Source organism: Neophocaena asiaeorientalis, unplaced genomic scaffold, assembly GCF_003031525.2.
Source record: "Neophocaena asiaeorientalis asiaeorientalis breed wild unplaced genomic scaffold, Neophocaena_asiaeorientalis_V1.1 scaffold635, whole genome shotgun sequence".
Classification (NCBI taxonomy): Eukaryota; Metazoa; Chordata; class Mammalia; order Artiodactyla; family Phocoenidae; genus Neophocaena; species Neophocaena asiaeorientalis.
Window position 1 is genome coordinate 1,901,154 of NW_020174929.1, and position 21,869 is coordinate 1,923,022.

A 21,869-nucleotide genomic window follows, 5' to 3' on the forward strand; every position below is an offset into this window, starting at 1 on the left:
AAATCAGATTTGAATTTCAGAAGTCATCTTTTAGTATAAATATGTCCTGTGCAGTATTTGGGACATAATTATACTAAAAAACCATTTTATCTGAAATTCAAGTTTAACTGGGTATCCTGTATTATCCGGCAATTGCAGTAGAGAAAACATTTAGAAGGGATATGTTCTTCCAAAGGAATGGGCATGCGAGCTAAGACCTTTATAGCTTTACAGCTGGGAGGGACCTAAAAGATCATACAAACCACCAGAAGCTCAGAAAGCCCCACAGCTGAGCCAGGAGAGAAGCTTCCAACGCATCCACCTCAGACCAAGGCTCTTTCCACTGGGTTGTCCCGTGTCCTACGTGATAGATTTCAACACACAAATCTTAACACCTACCTTGGAATCGCAAACCAAGTTTTGATGCTTAAATTACTCACTGCTGAGTCTGGCTTAGAGCTGGGCTCTAAGTGGTAAGTGACTTTGGCTTCAGTGTGGTGACTGGTTCATCCAGGACTGAGTCTCAAATGAACCAAAACAGTTCACGGTCAGGCGGCGGCAGCGACCCACAGGAGAAGAATCAGTGTGGGTACGTGTGTCACAGTGCAGACCCAACGTTACTGCTGGAACATAGCTCCTTCAGTGACTAAGTCACACACAGAGAGCTGCAGCAAAAGAGGACTGACTATACACTACACACCAAGAGCACAGCTTCGGGAAAGTACTGTAACGCCCTGCGACAGGGATTCTCGGCCCGAGGGGCTTTTTCAAACACCCCTCTGAGCTGAGACTCGGAGTCACTGGGTGGGCACAGCCCAAACCTCGGCGATGCTGGGGGAAGAGGGAGGTGGACCACCGTGCTGGGGGAACTGGGCTAAGTGCCACTTGGCTTTCAAGCCAATCACCCGAAAACATCTTCTGCCTTTCTTGAGAAACAAACAGAAAAAAACCCCAAAGCTGAAAATACCCTCCGAATGCAATAAAATTTCTGAATGCAGCTAAGAGAATTAGCTAGAAGTAGAGCAGGCTGGCGGAGATGATGCCCTTGCTCCCTTCCCGGCAGGCACAGCGCAGCGGGGGGAGGCCGGGTCCCTGCTTCCCAGTGGCAGCAGTGGCCACCGTCCCTCAACCAGTAACTCCAGCCTGGAGTTCCGTACCTGCCACGCTCATCCAGGCTTCAAGTGAACTGCCCTTGACAAATGCCGAGTAATTCAGTTCTTTATTATAAAAATCTCAAAAACGTCAGCCTTAACTGGAAACCAACCTGCTACGATGGGACCAAAGGCAATCCTGAAACCTAAACTCCTTTTAAATGAGGAAATAATGCTAACCCCACCCAGAAGTTACTTCCTAGCCTTCACGTGCAGAAGACAGTCTGCATCCTTAGGAAACGGGAATATTCCTAGAACTCTAAACATTCACATCTACTACATTCAAGTCCACTGAAGAAAACAAAAGGATGAGAAAAACAGGAAGAGAACAGAAAGAAAATGCACTTCACTTTCTACTAGGATAGGTATTCAAAGGTTGCTTCAAATTAAATACATTTAAATTTAGCCCGTATTCACACTAAGTATGATCTCTCTGCAGGCCTGGATGCAGCCCTGACTGTGACCCACAGCAGTGGACGCTCAGCCCTCAGTCACCCCGCCCAGGTGGGCACAGGTGAACACAGGTGGCCAAGGCTGAAGTGTCCTTTCCCTTTAATCTTATCTTCACCACATGTCACAGTTTCTAAAGTTCTAGGCCCACAGAGTTCTTTGAGGAATTAAAGCAGGAGGGGAAAAAGGGGGGAAGCCCACATCCATCCCTGAAGAGAAGGTCAGTCCATTCCCCAGGGTGTTCAGTCTCCCGACCAAGCCCAGTCAGCGTTCTCCGGTCTGAACATAGTCCTCTGTGACCTGGGACAGGGTGCTCAGATACTGCCAGCTCAGGGCCGCCAGGAGCATGACACACGACAGGTACAGGGGTGAGTAGTGGCTCCGAGAGATGAGCTGACAGTTGGGAAGACTCTGTGTCCTGATCGTGGAGATGATCTGCCTTGTTTTAGTAGAACATGGGTCGGAGTTGGGGATTCTGTGATAAATCTGTGGAAGAAAGAGAAGAAAACAGTCGTAGGAACTTTATAAACATCTGTGTTCACTTCTTACCACAACCTGAAACAGGTAGGCATTTTATGCCCATTTTACCATTGAGAAAAACTGAGGCTCAGAGAACACAAAAGCAGTAACCCAAAGTCACTCCACTAATAAGGCAGGATGTCAGCGGGGCCTGTGTGATCCCACGGGCCATCCCGGAGCAGCAGGGTGGCCCCCGAGAGCCCCACCCTCGGAACCTCGCAGAGCCAGTGACATCCACGTTGCTCGCTGAGGCTACAGCGGAACCACGTGGAGGAGGAAACACACTGCACAGACCAGGCATGGGCACTCAGGAGAACGCGATGGACTCTGAGGTGTGCGCAGCAGGCGAGAACAAAGCAGGGCCCCCGAGAGTCACCCTGGAGGCCTCCCCGTCCCTGCACACCCTCCCCTCCGAAAGCTCCAGAATCCCCGCTGAACCCAGGCCTCCTCCCCAGGCCTGCAAACACTGCTCCTGCTTAGGTTAGGCCCTCCCACCGGAGCTTCCAAATCGAGCTCCTGCCTCTGTGCTCGAACCCTAAAGCCATGCACCTGCCCCACCACGCTGTCACCAAAGAGACCTACAACCCCTTCGGCGTGACAGCCTCGGGGGTTCCCTATGCCCGGCCGCGCGAGGCCTGAGCTCCCGAGCGTGCACCTGGCCCTGCCCAGGCCCCCCACGCACGCCAGCAACAGCTGCCGGTGATCGTCTTCTGTGTGCGATGCTGCTGTTTCTGTTCCCTCCCCGCTCACACCATTCCCTCTGCCCCCGGGAACGCTCCTCCCACGTGCCGTCACCAGGCTGAGTCCCACCTCCACCCAAGCCTCGCCCTAGGTAGCTGTCTTCCATGGCACCCGGCCCGAATGCCCAGGTCGGGCCGAGGGCCCCCTCGGGTATATACTATCACCCCGTCGCCCATGCCGGGCCAGCATCTGCACGTCGCCCTAAATGGACCAAAGGCCTGAAGGCACCGCAGCTTCCTTGTCTTTCCATCTCTGGCCCAGCCCTGTGCCCGGCACAGAGAAGGCCTTCGATCAACGTTTCCTGCCTCAAACCAACTGACCCAGAGGTCATTAAGGTGGAAAGCGACGGGGACCCGAGCCCAGACGGAGGCAAAGAGGATGAAGAGGACGGAGCAGGCATCTATAAAGTTATTATCTTCAATTTTTCCATTACACAATGGGTATGTTTTTCCCCCAAACGTTCTCTTATATTCTTGCCCCCCTCACCCCAAAAAGCACAACTACAATTTAATATAGCGAGGAAATAAAAGAACATGCTGACAGGAACACGCCAATGACATCTAACATCTAACGCAATGCTACGAAGCACAGCTACAGAGAGAAGACCACACGGAGAGAAACTATAATGTCTTCTCAAAAACTGTAGATGATAGAATATTGGTTATAAAAATAGGCAAAACAAAAAAAAAAGAAATCAAACTTCCCTTACATTATTCCCCCTCGCTTTGTCCTTATTAGCCTATACATATAAATGTACAAACCGTCACATATTAATACATACATTAATATGATATACTAGTGTAGTTTATTCCTGGGTTTATTCCAGGACTGCAAAGATTCTTCAATATACGCAAATCAATCAGTGTCATAAACCATATTAAACTGAAGGAGAAAAACCATATGATCATCTCAATAGGGTCAGAGAAAGCTTTTGACAAAATTCAACACCCATTTATCATAAAAACCCTGCAGAAAGTAGGCACAGAGAGAACTTTCCTCAACATAATAAAGGCCAGATATGACAGACCCACAGCCAACATCGTCCTGAATGGTGAAAAACCGAAAGCATTTCCACTAAGATCAGGAACAAAACAACGTTGCCCACTCTCACCACTCTTATTCAACATAGTTTTGGAAGCTTTAGCCACAGCAATCAGAGAAGAAAAGGAAACAAAAGGAATCCAAATCGGAAAAGAAGAAGTAAAGCTGTCACTGTCTGCACATGACATGATACTATACATAGAGAATCCTAAAGATGCTACCAGAAAACTACTAGAGCTAATCAATGAATCTGGTCAAGTAGCAGGATACAAAATTAACGCACAGAAGTCTCTGGCATTCCTATACACTAATGATGAAAAATCTGAAAGTGAAATCAAGAAAACACTCCCATTTACCACTGCAACAAAAAGAATAAAATATCTAGGAATAAACCTACCTAAGGAGACAAAAGACCTGTATGCAGAAAAACATGACACCGATGAAAGAAATTAATGATATCAATAGATGGAGAGACACACCATGTTCTTGGATTGGAAGAATCAACATTGTGAAAAACGCCTATCTTCGGATCAATGGATAAAGAAGAGGTGGCACACATATACAATGGAATATTACTCGGCCATGAAAAGAAACAAAACTGAGCTATTTGTAATGAGGTGGATAGACCGAGAGTCTGTCATACAGAGTGAAGTAAGTCAGAAAGAGAAAGACAAATACCGTATGCTAACACATATATATGGAATTTAAGAAAAAAAAATGTCATGAAGAACCTGGGGTTAAGACAGGAATAAAGACACAGACCTAGCAGAGAATGGACTTGAGGATATGGGGAGGGGGAAGGGTAAGCTGTGAGAAAGTGAGAGTGAGGTTTGGACATATATACACTACCAAACGTAAGGTAGATAGCTAGTGGGAAGCAGCCGCATAGCACAGGGAGATCAGCTTGGTACTTTTGACCGCCTGGAGGGGTGGGATAGGGAGGGCGGGAGGGAGGGAGACGCAAGAGGGAAGAGATATCGGAACATATGTATATGTATAACTGATTCACTTTGTTATAAAGGAGGAACTAACACACCATTGTAAAGCAATTATACTCCAATAAAGATGTAAAAACAAAACAAAACATTTAGAGAAGAGCTAACACCTATCCTTCTCAAACTCTTCCAAAATATAGCAGAGGGAGGAACGCTCCCAAACTCATTCTACGAGGCCACCATCACCTTGGTACCAAAACCAGACAAGGATGTCACAAAGAAAGTAAACTACAGGCCAGTATCACTGATGAACATACATGCAAAAGTCCTGAACAAAATGCTAGCAAACAGAATCCAACAGCAAATTAAAAGAATCACACACCATGATCCAGTGGGTTTATTCCAGGAATGCAAGGATTCTTCAATATATGCAAATCAATCAACGTGATAAACCATATTAACAAACAGAAAGAGAAAAACCGTATGATCATCTCAACAGACGCAGAGAAAGCTTTCCACAAAATTCAACACCTAGTTATGATAAAAACCCTGCAGAACACAGGCATAGAGGGAACTTTCCTCAACATAATGAAGGACATATATGACAAATCCACAGCCAACATCGTCCTCAATGCTGAGAAACTGAAAGCATTTCCAGTAAGATCAGGAACAAGACAAGGTTGCCCACTCTCACCACTATTTTTCAACATAGTTTTGGAAGTTTTAGTCACAGAAATCAGAGAAGAAAACGAAATAAAACGAATCCAAATCGGAAAAGAAGAAGTAAAGCTGTCACTGTTTGCAGATGACATGATACTATACAGAGAGAATCCTAAAGATGCTAGCAGCTCAATAACAAAAAAACAAACAACCCAATCCAAAAATGGGCAGAAGACCTAAATACACATATCTCCAAAGAAGATATACAGACTGCCAACAAACACATGAAAGGATGCTCAACATCATTAATCATTAGAGAAATGCAAATCAAAACTACAATGAGATATCTCACACCGGTCAGAATGGCCATCATCAAAAAATCTAGAAATAATAAATGCTGGAGAGCGTGTGGAGAGAAGGGGACACTCTTGCACTGCTGGTGGGAATGTGAATTGGTTCAGCCACTATGGAGAACAGTATGGAGGTTGGAACTACCACATGACCCAGCAATCCCACTACTGGGCATATACCCTGAGATAACCTCAACCATAATTCAAAAAGAGTCATATACCAAAATGTTCATTGCAGCTCTATTTACAACAGCCCGGAGATGGAAACAACCTAAGTGCCCATCATCGACTGAATGTATAAAGAAAATGTGGCACATATATACAATGGAATATTACTCAGCCATAAAAAGAAACGAAACGAAGCTATTTGTAATGAGGTGGATAGACCTAAAGTCTGTCATAGACTGAATTCAGTCATAAAGAAAATGACAAATACCGTATGCTAACACATATATATGGAATTTAAGGGAAAAAAATGTCATGAAGAACCTAGGAGTAAGACAGGAATAAAGACACAGACCTACTGTAGAACGGACTTGAGGATACGGGGAGGGGGAAGGGTGAGCTGTGACAGGGCGGGAGAGACGCCTGGACATAGATACACTAACAAACTTAAGGTAGATAGCTAGTGGGAAGCAGCCGCATAGCACAGGGAGATGAGCTCGGTGGTTTGTGACCACCTGGAGGGGTGGGATAGGGAGGGTGGGAGGGAGGGAGACGCAAGAGGGAAGAGATATGGGAACATATGTATATGTGTAACTGATTCACTTTGTTATAAAGGAGAAATTAACACAGCATTGTAAAGCAATTATACCCCAATAAAGATGTTAAAAGAAAAAAAAAAAAACAACTGGGACCTAATGTTACTTCAAAGCTTTTGCACAGCAAAGGAAACCATAAACAAGACCAAAAGACAACCCTCCGAATGGGAGAAAATATTTGCAAATGAAGCAACTGACAAAGGATTAATCTCCAAAACTTACAAGCAGCTCATGCAGCTCAATAACAAAAAAAACAAACAACCCAATCCAAAAATGGGCAGAAGACCTAAACAGGCATTTCTCCAAAGAAGATATACAGACTGCCAACAAACACATGAAAGAATGCTCAACATCACTAATCATTAGAGAAATGCAAATCAAAACTACAATGAGGTATCACCTCACACCAGTCAGAATGGCCATCATCAAAAAATCTAGAAACAATAAATGCGGGACAGGGTGTGGAGAAAAGGGAACCCTCTTGCACTGCTGGTGGGAATGTGAATTGGTTCAGCCACTATGGAGAACAGTACAGAGCTTCCTTAAAAAACTACAAATAGAACTACCATATGACCCAGCAATCCCACTACTGGGCACATACCCTGAGAAATCCATAATTCCAAAAGAGTCAGGTACCAAAATGTTCATTGCAGCCCTATTTACAATAGCCCGGAGATGGAAAAAACCTAAGTGCCCGTCTTCGGATGAATGGATAAAGAAGATGTGGCACATATATACAATGGAATGTTACTCAGCCATAAAAAGAAATGAAATTGAGCTATTTGTAATGAGGTGGATAGACCGAGAGTCTGTCATTCAGGGTGAAGTCAGTCAGAAAGAAAAAGACAAATACCGTATGCTAACACATATATATGGAATTGAAGAAAAAAAATGTCATGAAGAACCTAGGGGTAAGACAGAAATAAAGCCACAGACCTACTAGAGAACGGACTTGAGGATATGGGGAGGGGGAAGGGTGAGATGTGATAAAGTGAGAGAGAGGCCTGGACATATATACACTACCAAACATAAGGTAGATAGCTAGTGGGAAGCAGCCGCATAGCACAGGGAGATGAGCTCGGTGGTTTGTGACCACCTGGAGGGGTGGGATAGGGAGGGTGGGAAGGAGGTAGACGCAAGAGGGAAGAGATATGGGAACATAAGTATATGTATAACTGATTCACTTAGTTATAAAGCAGAAACTAACACACCATTGTAAAGCAATTATACCTCAAGAAAGATGTTAAAAAAATAAATAATCTCTGAAAAAAAATAGATTATCAACAAGGACCTACTGTATAGCACAGGGAACTCTTCTCAGTATTCTGTAATAACGTATATAGGACAAGAATCTAAAAGAATGGATATATGTATTTGTATAAATGAATCACTTTGCAGTACACCGGAAGTTAACACAACATTGTAAATCAACTATAATCCAATATAAAATTTGAAAACATTTTAATTAAAAAAAAAAACATTGCACGATGTTAAAAAAAACCAAAAAACAATCTTATAGAGTTTTATAGTTTAGTTTTATAGTTTAATTATTTTATTCTTTGTCCTCCCCCACCCCGCAACTTCTATCTTAGCAGGCTTGAAAAAACTAAATCTACTTTACCACAGAGTAGTGCCTTTATAGGAAATAACCCAATGGTTTACTTCTGGACCTGCCTCATCAGTATCAGCTGGGAATACCCTGTAATCGTGACAATTCATTAACCTCTGCTGTAAAAGCAGGAGAAAGAAGACTCACGCTATTTTTCTGTGAAAATGGTGGTTAGAAGAAGGGGTATTGTAGGGGTGTGAGGGGAAAAGAAGAGAGAGTTAATGAAACAGAGTAAAGAAATAAAAAGAAAAAATTGTAGATGATGGAATTATGCTTATAAAAATAGGCAAAACAAAAATAAATCAAAATTCCCTTACATTATTCCCCCTCGCTTTGTCCTTATTAGCCTATACATATAAATGTACAAACCGTCACATATTAAACTGGTGTAGTTCCTTTTATACCTCTTGCTACACCCATATAAGCCTCTATACAAACACAAAATGTCATAGAGATGTATTATATATTATGCGTACTATATACGATTATATATGATGTACAAATATATATCATTCTATATTATCCATATCAAGTTATACATACACACAATTTTATTTAAATTGTATACCTATTTTAAATTTTATTTAAACTGTAAACCTATTAAATTAATAGGGTACAAACATATTGTTCTATAATTTGACTTCCTTCACTCACACGATTTTTTATGGACATTTTTTTAACGCTAGAACCCACAAAATAATGTCATTCTTTTTTTAAACACAAGCTGCATAGTATGAATGTACTACAATTTAATCAATTCATTCCCAACGAGGCATGAGGACAAAATGCTCCAATAAGCATTGCTGCACATTTTCTGGTTATTTTTTGTAGGTAAAGTTCTAGAAGTGCTCGGTCAGAGGGTAATGTGCACAAAATTGTGACAAGTATGAAAGCATAACCAGAACAGCCAAGACGTGGAGATTCCTGAGGTGGGTTAGGGAGAACAGAGGACGACATGCAACAGCCTCCAGGTTACCTGGATTCCACGATTAGGTGAAAGGTAATGTCATCAGACAGCAAAGAGAAGTTAATGACCAAGGCCAGAGCTGGGGGAGCTGGAGAGCCCTTATGTGGTGAGGAAACACGAAAATCAAGAACGAACCCCAGGAAACACCAGCACCAGGAGCCAGAGGACAAAGGAGCAGGCAGAGGGGTAAGAGGTTGAAGTGGGGTCAAGTGTCACAGAAACCAAAAAAGGAAAGGGCTTCAAGGAGAGAGACCCACAGTGTCAAACGATACAGTGGGATCAGCGAAGAGTAAAGAAAGTGCTCGTGAGATCTGTGCGCGGGTGGGGGGGGCGGGATCATCAAATCACTTAGGTAAGAAAAGTTCTAATGACAAAGGTAGGAAACAAAAGTTACAATGAAGTAGGCTGAGGAAAAAAAAGGGGAATCAATAACATTAAGAACACCTGCTCTGGGACTTCCCTGGTGGTGCAGTGGTTAATACTCCACGCTCCCAATGCAGGGGGCCCAGGTTCAATACCTGGTCCGGGAACTAGATCCCACATGCATGCCACAACTAAGAGCCCCTCGAGCCACAAATAAGGAGCCCACCTGCCGCAACTAAGACCTGACGCAACCAATTAAATAAATAATTTTTTAAAAAAAAGAAGAAGAAGAACACCTGCCCTTTCAAGAAGCTTAGCTGTGAAGGAAAGGAGAGGGAGCGGGGAGGCAGAGAGCTGAAGCCCAGGAGGAGTTGGGATGTGCCTGCTGTCTGCAGGGACTGACCTGAGCGCAGATATACACCGAGAGGCAGGGGCGGGGGAGAAAGGCGGAGGAGCTCAGGCAAGAGGGCAGGAGGGAAAGAGTGCTTAGATGGGGGTCAGGACACAGACAAAAATGCAGCGAGTTCAGACATCCAATCGCAAGTTCACAGCATCCAAACCCAAATTCACAGCAGCCGGTTCCCTAATTGCTCACAGGGTTAAATGCACAGCTGACTGAGAACGAGGTGGGGAGCTAGAGCTGTGCTCTTCAAACTGTGTTCACAGGCGCCACCCGGGCATCCTGCTGTGGGCACATTCTGACTCAAGGACTGAACCACTCACATGCCGGCAGGGGACGCAGAAGCCGGGAGGAGGACCACACTCTGAGTCACAAGGACCCACAGGGACCGAGAGTACGGCGCCGCTCTAGACCGACCACAGACAAACGGGAAGCCCTACCTGCTTGAAAAAGGCGGGCCTTGCCAAGGAATCATCTTTGGCAGAGAAGGAAATAAAAGTTTCTGGCTGTTTGCCTGAGCATTTGTTTCTGCCCCGGAATAGCTGGTTAGCTTCTCACCAGCTGCCAGGTAGCCAGACTGGTTTCCAGCTGGGGCTGCTCCAGAGGATGAGCGCCTGAGGGGCAGCTCCCCTGCTCAGAGGATCCGGGCTTCACTCCACCTCGTCCTTTACATCTTAGAGTTGCAAGAGGAGAACTCTGAAGTCCCCTGCAGGTGCGCTACTGCTACAACCAGGGACCTGAGGGGTAAATGTCTTCCCGTCTTACTGCAAAGGACAGACGTGGTCAGTGAGGAGATGCAGGAGTAGAGTTAACGTCTGGCCACCAGCAAAAAGCCTGACAACTTGTGGACTTCATACAAAAAGTCTTCATTTGAAATTGTATTGACGGAATGTCCTTGGGCTCCCCTGGTGGTGCAGTGGTTAAGAATCTGCCTGCCAATGCAGGGGACACGGGTTTGAGCCCTGGTCCGGGAAGATCCCACATGCCACGGAGCAACTAAGCCCATGTGCCACAAAAAAAAAAAAAGTCCTTAAGGCTGATATTAAAACCATTATCACATTCTATTACTTGAGACTTAGAAATTTTCAGTTTTTTGAGTCAAATCAACTTATTAGTATTTCCTCCAAAATACCCTGAGTTTCACTAGAGTAGCTTTATAGACTTTTTAAAAAATATTCATTTATTTATTTGGCTGTGCCAGGTCTTAGTTGTGGCATGTGGGATCTTCGTTGCCACATGTGGGATCTTCGCTGCGGCATGCAGGATCTTTTGGTTGCGGCATGCGTGTGGGATCTAGTTCCCTGACCAGGGATCGAACCCAGGCCCCCTGCATTGGGACCGTGGAGTCTTAACCACTGGACCGCCAGGGAAGTCCCTAGAGTAATTTTAAACAAAATAATTCATGCCCTAGATCAGAGGTCAGCAAACTTTTCCTTAAAGGTCCAAGAAAGTATTTTCAGCTTTGTGGGCCCCCTCTGTTACAGCCACTCAGCTCTGCTGCTGTAGAACCCTGAGAAGCCACAGACAATATGGAAACAAATGGGCATGGCTATGCCCTAATAAAAAGGCATTTACAAAATCAGGGGGTCAGCCAGCCCTGCTCTAAATCAAACTGTGAATCACAACTAGATTTAATTCCAGTAGTTAAGGAAAATACCTAATAAAATCTGAAGTTTAATATAGTATGGAACTGCCTACCACAGTTTTTAAAACATCATTTTCTAAAATCAGTGACCAGAATAAAAGTGCAAAACTAAAATATTCTCTGAACTACAAACCATATAGAATGTTTCTAATTTACATAAAATGGAGAAACAGCGCCTAAAAAAGGCACTATTCAGTTTAGAAAGGGTAATTCAAGCCCTTAGAATCGTGGTGAACAGTGTAGGCTCCGAAGTCAGCCAGACCTGGGTCCAAATTCTGGCCCCAGCCGTGGGGTTAGGGCCTCAAATTTCCTTGACATTAATAGTATCCACCTATTTGGCTGCTGTGCCAGGCACAGAGTACACCCCAAATAAGTGCTGGCTAAACAGTGAACCCCAATTTCCCAAGTCTCGTCAGTAGCAGTTTTTTAGTCAACATATTCATCTAGTCAGTAAAAGAATTTTAGGCTTTTTTAAAAAATCTCATTTTTCTCTTATACCTTCTATAGGTGCCTCGGGCAGAAGTGCTGAGGTGCAAAACTTGGCAGGTGCAAGACAGGGAGGAAATACAAGGAGAAGGTGCAATATGCAATGGAAATCAGAGGAAAGAGCTGTTTTGTAGAATTCTGTTTAGATGAAACTGCTGCTACAAATCTCACCCGTCAAAGCGCAACCGGGGGACTGGAAGGGTCAGAAAACTAGGGGCAGCAGTGATCTGCGGGGAGGGAGACCTTATGTTTTCATCTCCTTCTGCAGTATTTCAGTCTTCACTAAGAACCAACCTAAGGATCTCGGGTGTCTACGCACCAGATGGTAGTAGCCACTCACACCCCAGCGTGACAATCAAAAATGTCTCCACACATTGCCAAGTGTCCCCCAGGGGAGGGGGAAGCCAGATCACCTCCATTTGAGAAGCCTTACTCCAGGGCCTGGCAAGTAGAGTTCTAGCCTCTAAGAAAAAGTTCTTTTGAACCAAGTCATGTATTACACCCTCCAGAGTTGGAGATTTGACTAGAACAAGCATGTTCTGTTTTACTGGATGGTTTGGGCATCTGAAATGAGATCTGCATTAGAAAATTTAGAAATAGTTGCAGTGTGATGGTTTTCCTTTGCTGAATCCCCCACAATGGTTTCTCAACTGAGGTCCCTGCCATAGTGGAAAGTACTGGACCGGGTGTCGGGAGTGTGGCCTGGGGTCCTGGATCCACTCAGTCAGATGCTGCGTCAGCAGCCACAGCCTTGGCTTCACACGCCTCAGCCGTGAGACAAGAAGCCTGGTTGGCCTCTAACTTCATCTTCCAGCTCAAAAAATATGATTCTCCTGGGAGCTCCATCCTAAGGCCTGGCTTCCTTTATCCCCTCTGACCAGGGTACCGGGCAGCTCCCAACACTCGGCGCTCTGTGCCTATTCTTCCAAATAAAGGACACCAACCCGTCCAACACCAATGCCGTAACACTGTGAGCTGTTAAGATCATCTAATATCCAAATACAAGTGTTTAAATAGTGATATTATTAAATGAAAGCCCACCTCTTCCATGTACTGGTGTATTATAGCTTTTACAGCGGGCATGTTGGTGGCATCCATCATCAGGGTGACTGCTTGCCCTTTTCGTATCTTCACCACCCCTTTGAATACCTGCTGATTATTATAACAGGCGGCCAAAGTGGCAATGGCCATGACCTACAGATAAGGAGAGAGAGAGGAAACACTAATTCATCTCATTTCATGAAAAGAAGTAAGAAACTGCACGGTAAGCAATCATCATGAGAAGGGAAGAGAACCTTCGGTAGAAAGTGCCGAAGGGCTAAGATGCAACTAACCAAGAGAAAAGACCCATAAAGAAAGCAAGTCAAGACCTCTCCCTTTCCCATGTTTCCCTTTCTCAGCAAAACACAGAATCAAGTGCCCTTTGCAGTCTTGAATAATTCTATAGTTTAGTCACGATATTTCCTTTTTATTTGGAAAAAACAAACACAAGCCAATGTAACATTTTCCATGCTGGGGCAATGGGTTATTAGATCTGAAAAATAGATATTCCAAAATAATATCTGGAAAGGTTTTTCTATTTTGTTTTTTCTCCCCATTTTTCCTACAATGAACATAATCATTATACATTAAAAAAAAAGTAGCATGAGGGTGGCAAAGGACAAAAGAAAGGGGGCCGTGTAGTTTCCCATGCTCAAAGGTAAATTATTTCTAGGATAGATGGAAACATAAGTCTGGCATAAAGAGTTTAGTTCCATCAACTGGTCAGATTGGTCATTAGAACAAGACGAAACCATGCTTCCAAATCAGTTAAATCTTATAACTTTCTTCATTTTATTTGAGTTAAAAACGGAAATAACTGGTAAAGGCATTTAAAAAGTATAAGCTCCCAGGTCCACAGGACCAGGTTCTGTTATCCCAAGATCTGGGAAAGGAGAGCCAAAATTAGGTGCTTAAATAAGACTTTTTAGTAACAGCTTCACCTGTGTTTCACCCAGCACTCCTCATAAATCTGACTCAAAGCCCTAGATTTAATTGTGAGGATAAACATCAAACTAGCTCGTTTAGAAAAAAGGGTTCTAGAAGGTTCTGGAAAGCAGCAGGCTTAACCTCAAGGCTGACCTGAGTGTGATGGCCATGAGGCAGAGGGGAGGTGTTGTGAACGTGCCTGCCCCTGGCAGAAGAAAATACACTACAGTCATTTTTTTGAGGAACCACATTCCGGAATACACAGACCAAAACAGTACACGCATTCCAGGCATGCCATCCCCAGCACACCACCCCGACCCCTCGGCCTCCCCGATCCACACCTGTGGAATAGCACAGAAGTTGAATATGCTCTGGTTTCTGAGTCGTGAAAGGTAAGTGATGACGTCAGGGATGTGGTGCAGCGTGCTGGCTATGAGCTCATTCAGGCACTGCACAGCCAAGTCCATGTTCTCTGGCTTGGCAAAGTCACCCAGCTTGTTCACATACTTGCTCCAAGCCTAGGCAGATAAGAAGATCGAAAGACGAGTCAGCACAGGCACAGGGGAACAGTGTACAAGTCACATGAAAGGATCTTTGTGTGTAAGAACTATGATATACAAAGCCTTTCTTAGCTGCTGCCTCATCTTTCACCAAGACCAAGTCCATTTTAACCTCTATGCAATGTCTATTATGACTACAATCAAGATCTAATCATAATCAAGAGTCAGTTAAGTATTTGGGAAAGTGTCCCTTTGGGACAATTAGTGCAGCATGTACTAAGCAATACTTTGATGACCTCAGGCCAAAGAGGCCTCCTGTTATGTGCAAGGCATTGGTCTGTTCCTGAAAAGATAACCAGCTTTAACAAAATCAGCTACAACAGCATTACAGGCTAAACACTAAACATTCTCAAGATGGCCAAGGCATCAAAATAATTAATGATTAACATTACATTCCCAGTTCTGATAACACTGCTGAACAAGCCTATCTGGGGAAATGAGCTGAGTCTCTACTGTAAGAACATTACCTCCTTGACCTTAGTGACCTGAAAATGAAATAACAGCCTCAACTCCAACAACAGAATTGGTCTGATGATCTTTAATAGTATTTAGAGGATTCTCTGAAGCTAGCAAATAATTTACTTTTATCCTTGGGTATTCTTAAGCTTCCTAAAGAATAACGCTTATTGTGACTTTATACACTCCCCAAAATAAATGACTAGGCCTAAAAGGACTAAGAGATTCTATGGTAAGTCACATTTGCTATCCATTCTTAATTTGCACCTAAACCCACTCAGATTGCTGGTACTAGACTGTCCTGCAGAACCTGGAGAAAAACGCTAATGGGCGCCTACATATCCATCCACCAGCTTCAACAGTTACTGACACTTGGCCAATCTTATTCCAGCTATACGGCCCCAGACCCAAAATTATTTTAAATTAAAGCCCTAATATATCATTTTATCCACAAATACTTCATTATGAATATCTAAAAGACTAGGAACCTTTCTTGTACATATATCTTATCACAACTAAAAGTTAACGATAAATATTTAATACAAATTATCCAATTAGCAGTCATATTATCCCACTGTCTAATTTTTTTTTCCACTTGGTTTCTTCCAGTAAGTACTTAAACAAGATGCATATGTTGCATGTGGTTGATGTCACATAGGTCTCGCTGCTCAGTTTTTATTTCACCCCTCAAGGTGGGCCCAATCCTGGAAAAGAATCCTGACTGGTCTGTGTCCACGTCCAGTTCAAGGGGGCCAATGCACTCCAGCTCCTCCAGGCTTCTCCATGGCCCCCGTGGACTCGCCCACAGCCAGAGAAGGAACACCCATTCCTGTTTCACCTGCTCTTCTCAAATGGGTCCATCCCACTGTCCACTCCCGCTCTCGGGTCTGAGACACCTGTAGCACCTTGGCTTTGTCCTGCACAGGTTTTGCAGGGTTTGTTTTTGGAGCTGCTGTTTTGTCTGCACCCATCTGTGTTCTGGAGTTCCTGGGGATGCTTTGTTACTTGTGCTTCTGGACATGATATCCATTGTTTTGGATACATCTGTTTCAGTTTTTTGGTTGAGTTTTTGTCACCTTTTTTTTTTTTTTGGGTGAGAATCTGGGAAAATCCAAACACTATGATGCTACCATCATCACAGTTTTGCAAAATCCAAAATTCCAGCTAATAAATGCAGAAAGGATGACAGAATTAAGATAGCACCATTTAGCATCTCCACTGATAATGGATCTAGGCAGTGACCACCAAGGAGGAGAAAAAGAACCCATAACATATACGGAAAAGAAAAGTAAGTTATCATTAGATTTTCAACAGCCAGTCCTAAAGCGGGAGAACATGGAGTAACACGTTTAAGAAACTTGAAAATGTGAGCTAAAAACTTGATATCCAGAAAAAGTGACCTTGAAGTATAAAGGACAAACTATTACCAACATGTATAAACATAGGGAAGCATCGTTCTTTTTTTCTTCAAAATTCATAAATATTAATGGACTCCCCTGGTGGTGCAGTGGTTAAGAATCCACCTGCCAATGCAGGGGACATGGGTTCAAGCCGTGGTCCGAGAAGATCCCACATGCCACGGAGCAACTACGCCCGTGCGCCACAACTACTGAGCCTGCACTCCAGAGCCCGTGAGCCACAACTTTCTCTAGTTGCAATGAGTAGAGGCTACTCTTCATTATGGTGTGTGGGCTTCTCATTGCGGTGGCTCCTCTTGTTGTGGAGCACAGGCTTTAGGCGCACAGGCTTCAGTAGCTGTGGCATATGGGCTCTAGAGCGCAGGCTCAGTAGTTGTGGTGCACGGGCTTAGCTGCTCTGCAGCATGTGGGATCTTCCCACACCAGGGCTCAAACCTGTGTCCCCTGCGTTGGCAGGTGGATTCTTTTTTTTTCTTTTTTTTTTTTGCAGTACGCAGGCCTCTCACTGTTGTGGCCTCTCCCGTTGCGGAGCACAGGCTCCGGACGCGCAGGCTCAATGGCCATGGCTCAGGGGCCCAGCCACTCCACGGCATGTGGGATCTTCCCGGACCGGGGCACGAACCCGTGTCCCCTGCATCGGCAGGCAGACTCTCAACCACTGCGCCACCAGGGAAGCCCGGCAGGTGGATTCTTAACCACTGCGCCACCAGGGAAGTCCAGTCTTAATGGCTATCTGATCTGACAATTTAGATATAAATACAATATAAAAATAAGGAATTAGCTAGCATATGCGAAAACATTTTCAACTGTGTTCAGTAGTCATACTTGGTAGCAGTAGCACTACAGTCACTATTCAGAGACTGTGGTAATGTGTAATTACATCTGTAATGTGGGAAAAAAGCAAATGAGTCATTATGGGATATACTAATTCTATCATCTCCTATTTTCCTTGAGAAATACGACTGTGGATGAGGAAGAGGTAGAGATGTAATACAGAAGAGACTATGTAACAGTCCTGAGTTTGAATTGGAAATATCAATATGAACTACAAGGTAAATACTTTAGATTTAAAACTAAATACATACGATGACTACTCCGAGAGCAATGACCACCCCGAGTGCCCAAGTGTGGTCTGGAGGCACCATTTCCCATTAACAGAAAGCTTAGGCTTCCTGAAGAGCTGCGTGAGTCCAAATCCCAGTCAAAAAAATGTACAAAATGAGCTTGGAACATCTTGACATACCACCAAATGGCACGGTAGCTATCAAAGACTATTAGGGTCCCACCAAGGGGACTGAGGAGCCACTTGAACCTCTTTCTACAATACAACTCTTAGTAGATGGAGCTAGAATTCTCTAAGAGAAACGATATCATGAGTTCATACTGATATTTCCAATCCAGTTTAGGATCACTGGAGTTTTTGCTTAACTTCAGTGTTTTCTATCTTTACAACTTTTATTTTAGACTGAAAATCTTGCTTCCTAATGATACGAACAAAATTACCTATTTTCTTTAAGCTGTAAAGTTTCTATAATAGTTTCAATATTATTATTCACAATATAATTACTGAAAGCTTTATTCCTTTCTGGTTTATCCTTCCATTGGAACTACACATACTGTTATGCATCTTGCTTTTTTCACTTAGTAATATAACCTGGGGCTCACTCCACAGTAGGCTCGCTCTTTTGCTGCTCCACTGCGTGGACAGACCATAGTTCATTCCCTCCGTCCCGTACGGACGGACATCTGAGTCGTTTATAAACTAACTATTACAAACAGTGGCTGCGGTCAGTAACCTCCCACAGCCGTCACTGGCCAAGCTCGCGCTCACCACCCGCACGGGAGCACCCATTTCCCCAGCATGGCTTACGGCTTATCAAACTTCCGACATTTTGCCAATCTGATGCAGGAAATGGTATCTCACGACTGTTTTTTGTGGTCGTTAAGCTGCTTGAACTGACGTTTACTAAGCACTCTGTGCTAGGAGTTTTTCTCATTTTATTCGCACCACTGCCTGGCGTATAAACTATTCTATTTTACAGAAGAGTGGGCAGTGAGGCACCTGCAGGGATGCAGAGCCTCGTCTGAAAGGTGGTGTGGTTTCCTGGACAGGCACCGGGCTGAGACCCAGGAGACAGAAGCTCCCCTTCTGGGAGTCCTGAGACAAGCCCCTTCCCTTCTCTGAGCCTTGGTGTCAAAGGAGGGGTTGTCAAGAGCTGTTTCTCGACCTCGCTGCACACCACAGTCACCTGGGAGGCTTGAAAACCTATGATGTCTGAGGTCAGGGGAGGTTTAATGTGAATTTCACCTATCAGGAGTAAGGTTGATCACCTTCCCAGATATTTAAGGATCATTTTCATCTTTCTTTCTGTGAACTACCTGTTCTTATCCCTTTACCCATTTTTTCTGTGCAGTTGGTCTTTTACTTAACTTTTGGCAGTTCTTTTAATATTAGGAATATTAACTCTTTATCTGCAGTATAAATTCCAAATACCTTTTCCACCTTCTCACCTGCCTTTTTTCACCTTAAAAGCGCTTGGTTCTAAGAAACCGTTTTTTTATCTTTATTTTTTTAAAAAAATAAATTTATTTATTTATTTTTGGCTGCATTGGGTCTTCATTGCTGTGCGTGGGCTTTCTCTAGTTGCAGAGAGCGGGGGCTACTCTTGGCTGCGGTGCGTGGGCTTCTCATTGCAGTGGCTTCTCTTGTTGAGGAGCACGGGCTCTAGAGCGCAGGCTCAGTAGTCGTGGCGCACGGGCTTAGTTGCTCCGCAACATGTGGGATCTTCCCAGACCAGGGCTCAAACCTGTGTCCCCTGCACTGGCAGGCGGATTCTTAACCACTGCACCACCAGGGAAGTCCCTAGGATACCATTTGATGGATTAAAACAAAAGGTAAATGCTGGAGTAAAATCAGGAGATAGTCATAAGATTTCCTAGCTTTCCTTCTGAATAAAATCAATGTCAAAGCCCTTCCTTTCCCTGTCCATTTTAAATTAAGTCAAAGATCCACTCTTGTCTCTGATAATGAACATCTGTAGTGGGTGCCCGTCTGGTGCCCCTTCTTGCCACCGAGTCCTTCTTTCTTGGAGGAAATCCATTCTACACGTGTGGGCAGACATATTCCAGGTCTAGACTGAGTGCTCAACGCTCTGGCTACTAACTGACTAAGGGATGGGCATAGGAACCAAGCCTAGGAGTGAGTCATGGGACGTTATACCCACCACTGGACAAAGCCTGTCCAAGAGGTAGAAAGGGGACAAAGCCTTATTACATAGTCTGAATCCCTGGATGCAGCCCGTCCCCCTGAAGCAAACTAAATCCTAACCTAGTCTACACCGTCTCCTATGCTGTCTAAGGGAGCTTGATTTGTGTTTCTATCACTTGCAACCAAAAGGGTTTAATGTTTTGTTGTCAGAGAGCATTCAAAATTATTTCTCCCCAAATCCCCTGAACCTATTACCTCTTGAGGCCAAAACTCTCTTCCTTCTCGCTGGTCTTCCAGATAATCACGGATGATGTTTGTTTTCTGCAGAAACAGGCCCATAGAGTTGGCAAGCTCTGTGTCTTCACCAATTAAGGGATCTTCTAACTCTGAGGCCGAGAACAGACGAGAAAGGCCAATTCCCACCAGCCCAGCAACATAGTGACAGTACTGTAAAAGATGATTTTTAAAGTACTTTAATAATGAAACTTTTACTAAAACAGAAATGCTACAGATCATTAGCTATAAAAAACCAGGTTCCAAAAAGAATGTAAAAGATCTCATTTTGCTTAAAAAAACCACATTATACACTATGTACATGTAAAGAGTAAAAAACATTCCAAGAAGGATGTGCACAAAAGACTTAACAAAAGTGATCTCTGGCTCATGTGATGTTTCTGTTTTTTTTATTTTATTTTTTACTGTATTTTCTATATCTGTACAATGCACATGCACTGCTTCTAGAATAAAAGGTTATTGAAAAAATAAACTAGTAAACTTTTTGATATCCCAAATTGGGAGTGAAGGCCTTGAGGGAATAAGGAATATTCTAACAGAAACTAGAATACTAAGTAGAATTTAATCTTGAAGACATTTTAAGATCTTGCAGTGTCTCAGAATCCTCATTAAGTAAAAGAACGTAGTGGTACTACTTTGTTTTTTTACATAACAAGGATGTGTTTTATTTATTTTTAAAATATACTTTCCTAAGTTTTTCACTCATTTTTAAAAAAATTTTTAAATTTATTTATTTAGGCTGTGCTGGGTCTTAGCTGCAACACTCGGGATCTTCAGTTGTGGCATGCAAGATCTTTGGTTGAGGCATGCAGATTTCTTAGTTACAGCATGCAAGATCTTTGGTTGAGGCATGCAGATTTCTTAGTTACAGCATGCAAGATCTTTGGTTGAGGCATGCAGATTTCTTAGTTGCGGCATGCATGTGGGATCTAGCTCCTTACCAGAGTTCGAACCCAGGTCCCTTGCAGTGGGAGAGCGGAGTCTTACCCACTGGACCACCAGGGAAGTCCTCAGTGATGTGTTTTAAGCATGCTGCATATTCGGTCCTCACAAACATCTTCTGGGGCACATTCACTAATTATCACCATTGTGCAGATGCAGAAACTGAGGCACAGAGACGTCACTTAACTTGCACAAGATCACTCATCTGGCGCGTCAGAGGCCAGGGATTCTCAGCCAAGCCATATGGCTTCAGAGGCAGGGTTGAACAACTTTGCTAAAACTCTGCCTTTCTCTCAAATGAAGTCTGAGTGAATGTAAATCTTAATTGTCAAAGACGTTTTTTTCTGTACAAGTGCTTTGTCAAAGCTGTCCTCCCCGGAGAAGTGTATTCCAAGACAACTCAATGGAATACTCTTTGTTTTTAAATTGAAATATAGTTGATTTACAATACTGTATTACTTAAAGCAATACGTTTATAAAATGAATGTCCACTAGACAACTTAAGAAGTGAAGAGGAGTTAAAGAAGGTACCCTCTGCAGCAGAGTTAGGGGAAGACCAGAGTAGAGAGTGTCTCTGGTTTAAAGTAATACAGGGCTTCCCTGGTGGTGCAGTGGTTAAGAATCCGCCTTCCAATGCAGGGGACAAGGGTTCGAGCCCTGGTCTGGGAAGATGCACACGCCACGGAGCAACTAAGCCCATGCACCACAACCACTGAGCCCGCGTGCTATGGCTACTGAAGCCCGTACGCCTAGAGCCCGTGCTCTGCAACAAGAGAAGCCACCGCAATGAGAAGCCCACGCACCACAATGAAGAGTAGCCCCCGCTCGCCGCAACTAGAGAAAGCCCATACGCAGCAACGATGACCCAACACAGCCAAAAATTAATTAATTTTTTAAAAAAAAGAAAGTAATACAAAGTCACAGACTAATCAAGGGGTACGATGAAATGGTAGAAAAAGCACTTGA

General features: G+C 43.8%; 1 protein-coding gene across 3 annotated transcripts in view; it reads right to left on the bottom strand.

Moving 5' to 3' along the window:
* Positions 1 to 1,179: 1,179 nt before the first annotated feature.
* The window catches only part of FDFT1 (farnesyl-diphosphate farnesyltransferase 1), a 39,993-nt gene continuing 19,303 nt past the window's right edge, over positions 1,180 to 21,869 (bottom strand). For all 3 annotated transcript variants that reach the window (XM_024761409.1, XM_024761410.1, XM_024761408.1), the window contains 4 exons: positions 19,923 to 20,114; positions 14,367 to 14,543; positions 13,099 to 13,251; positions 1,180 to 2,066 (listed from right to left, as the gene is read on the bottom strand). In XM_024761409.1, the coding sequence (XP_024617177.1) occupies positions 1,845 to 2,066; positions 13,099 to 13,251; positions 14,367 to 14,543; positions 19,923 to 20,114 (744 nt within the window). In that variant the 3' untranslated portion in view covers positions 1,180 to 1,844. The remainder of the gene's footprint in view (positions 2,067 to 13,098; positions 13,252 to 14,366; positions 14,544 to 19,922; positions 20,115 to 21,869) is intronic.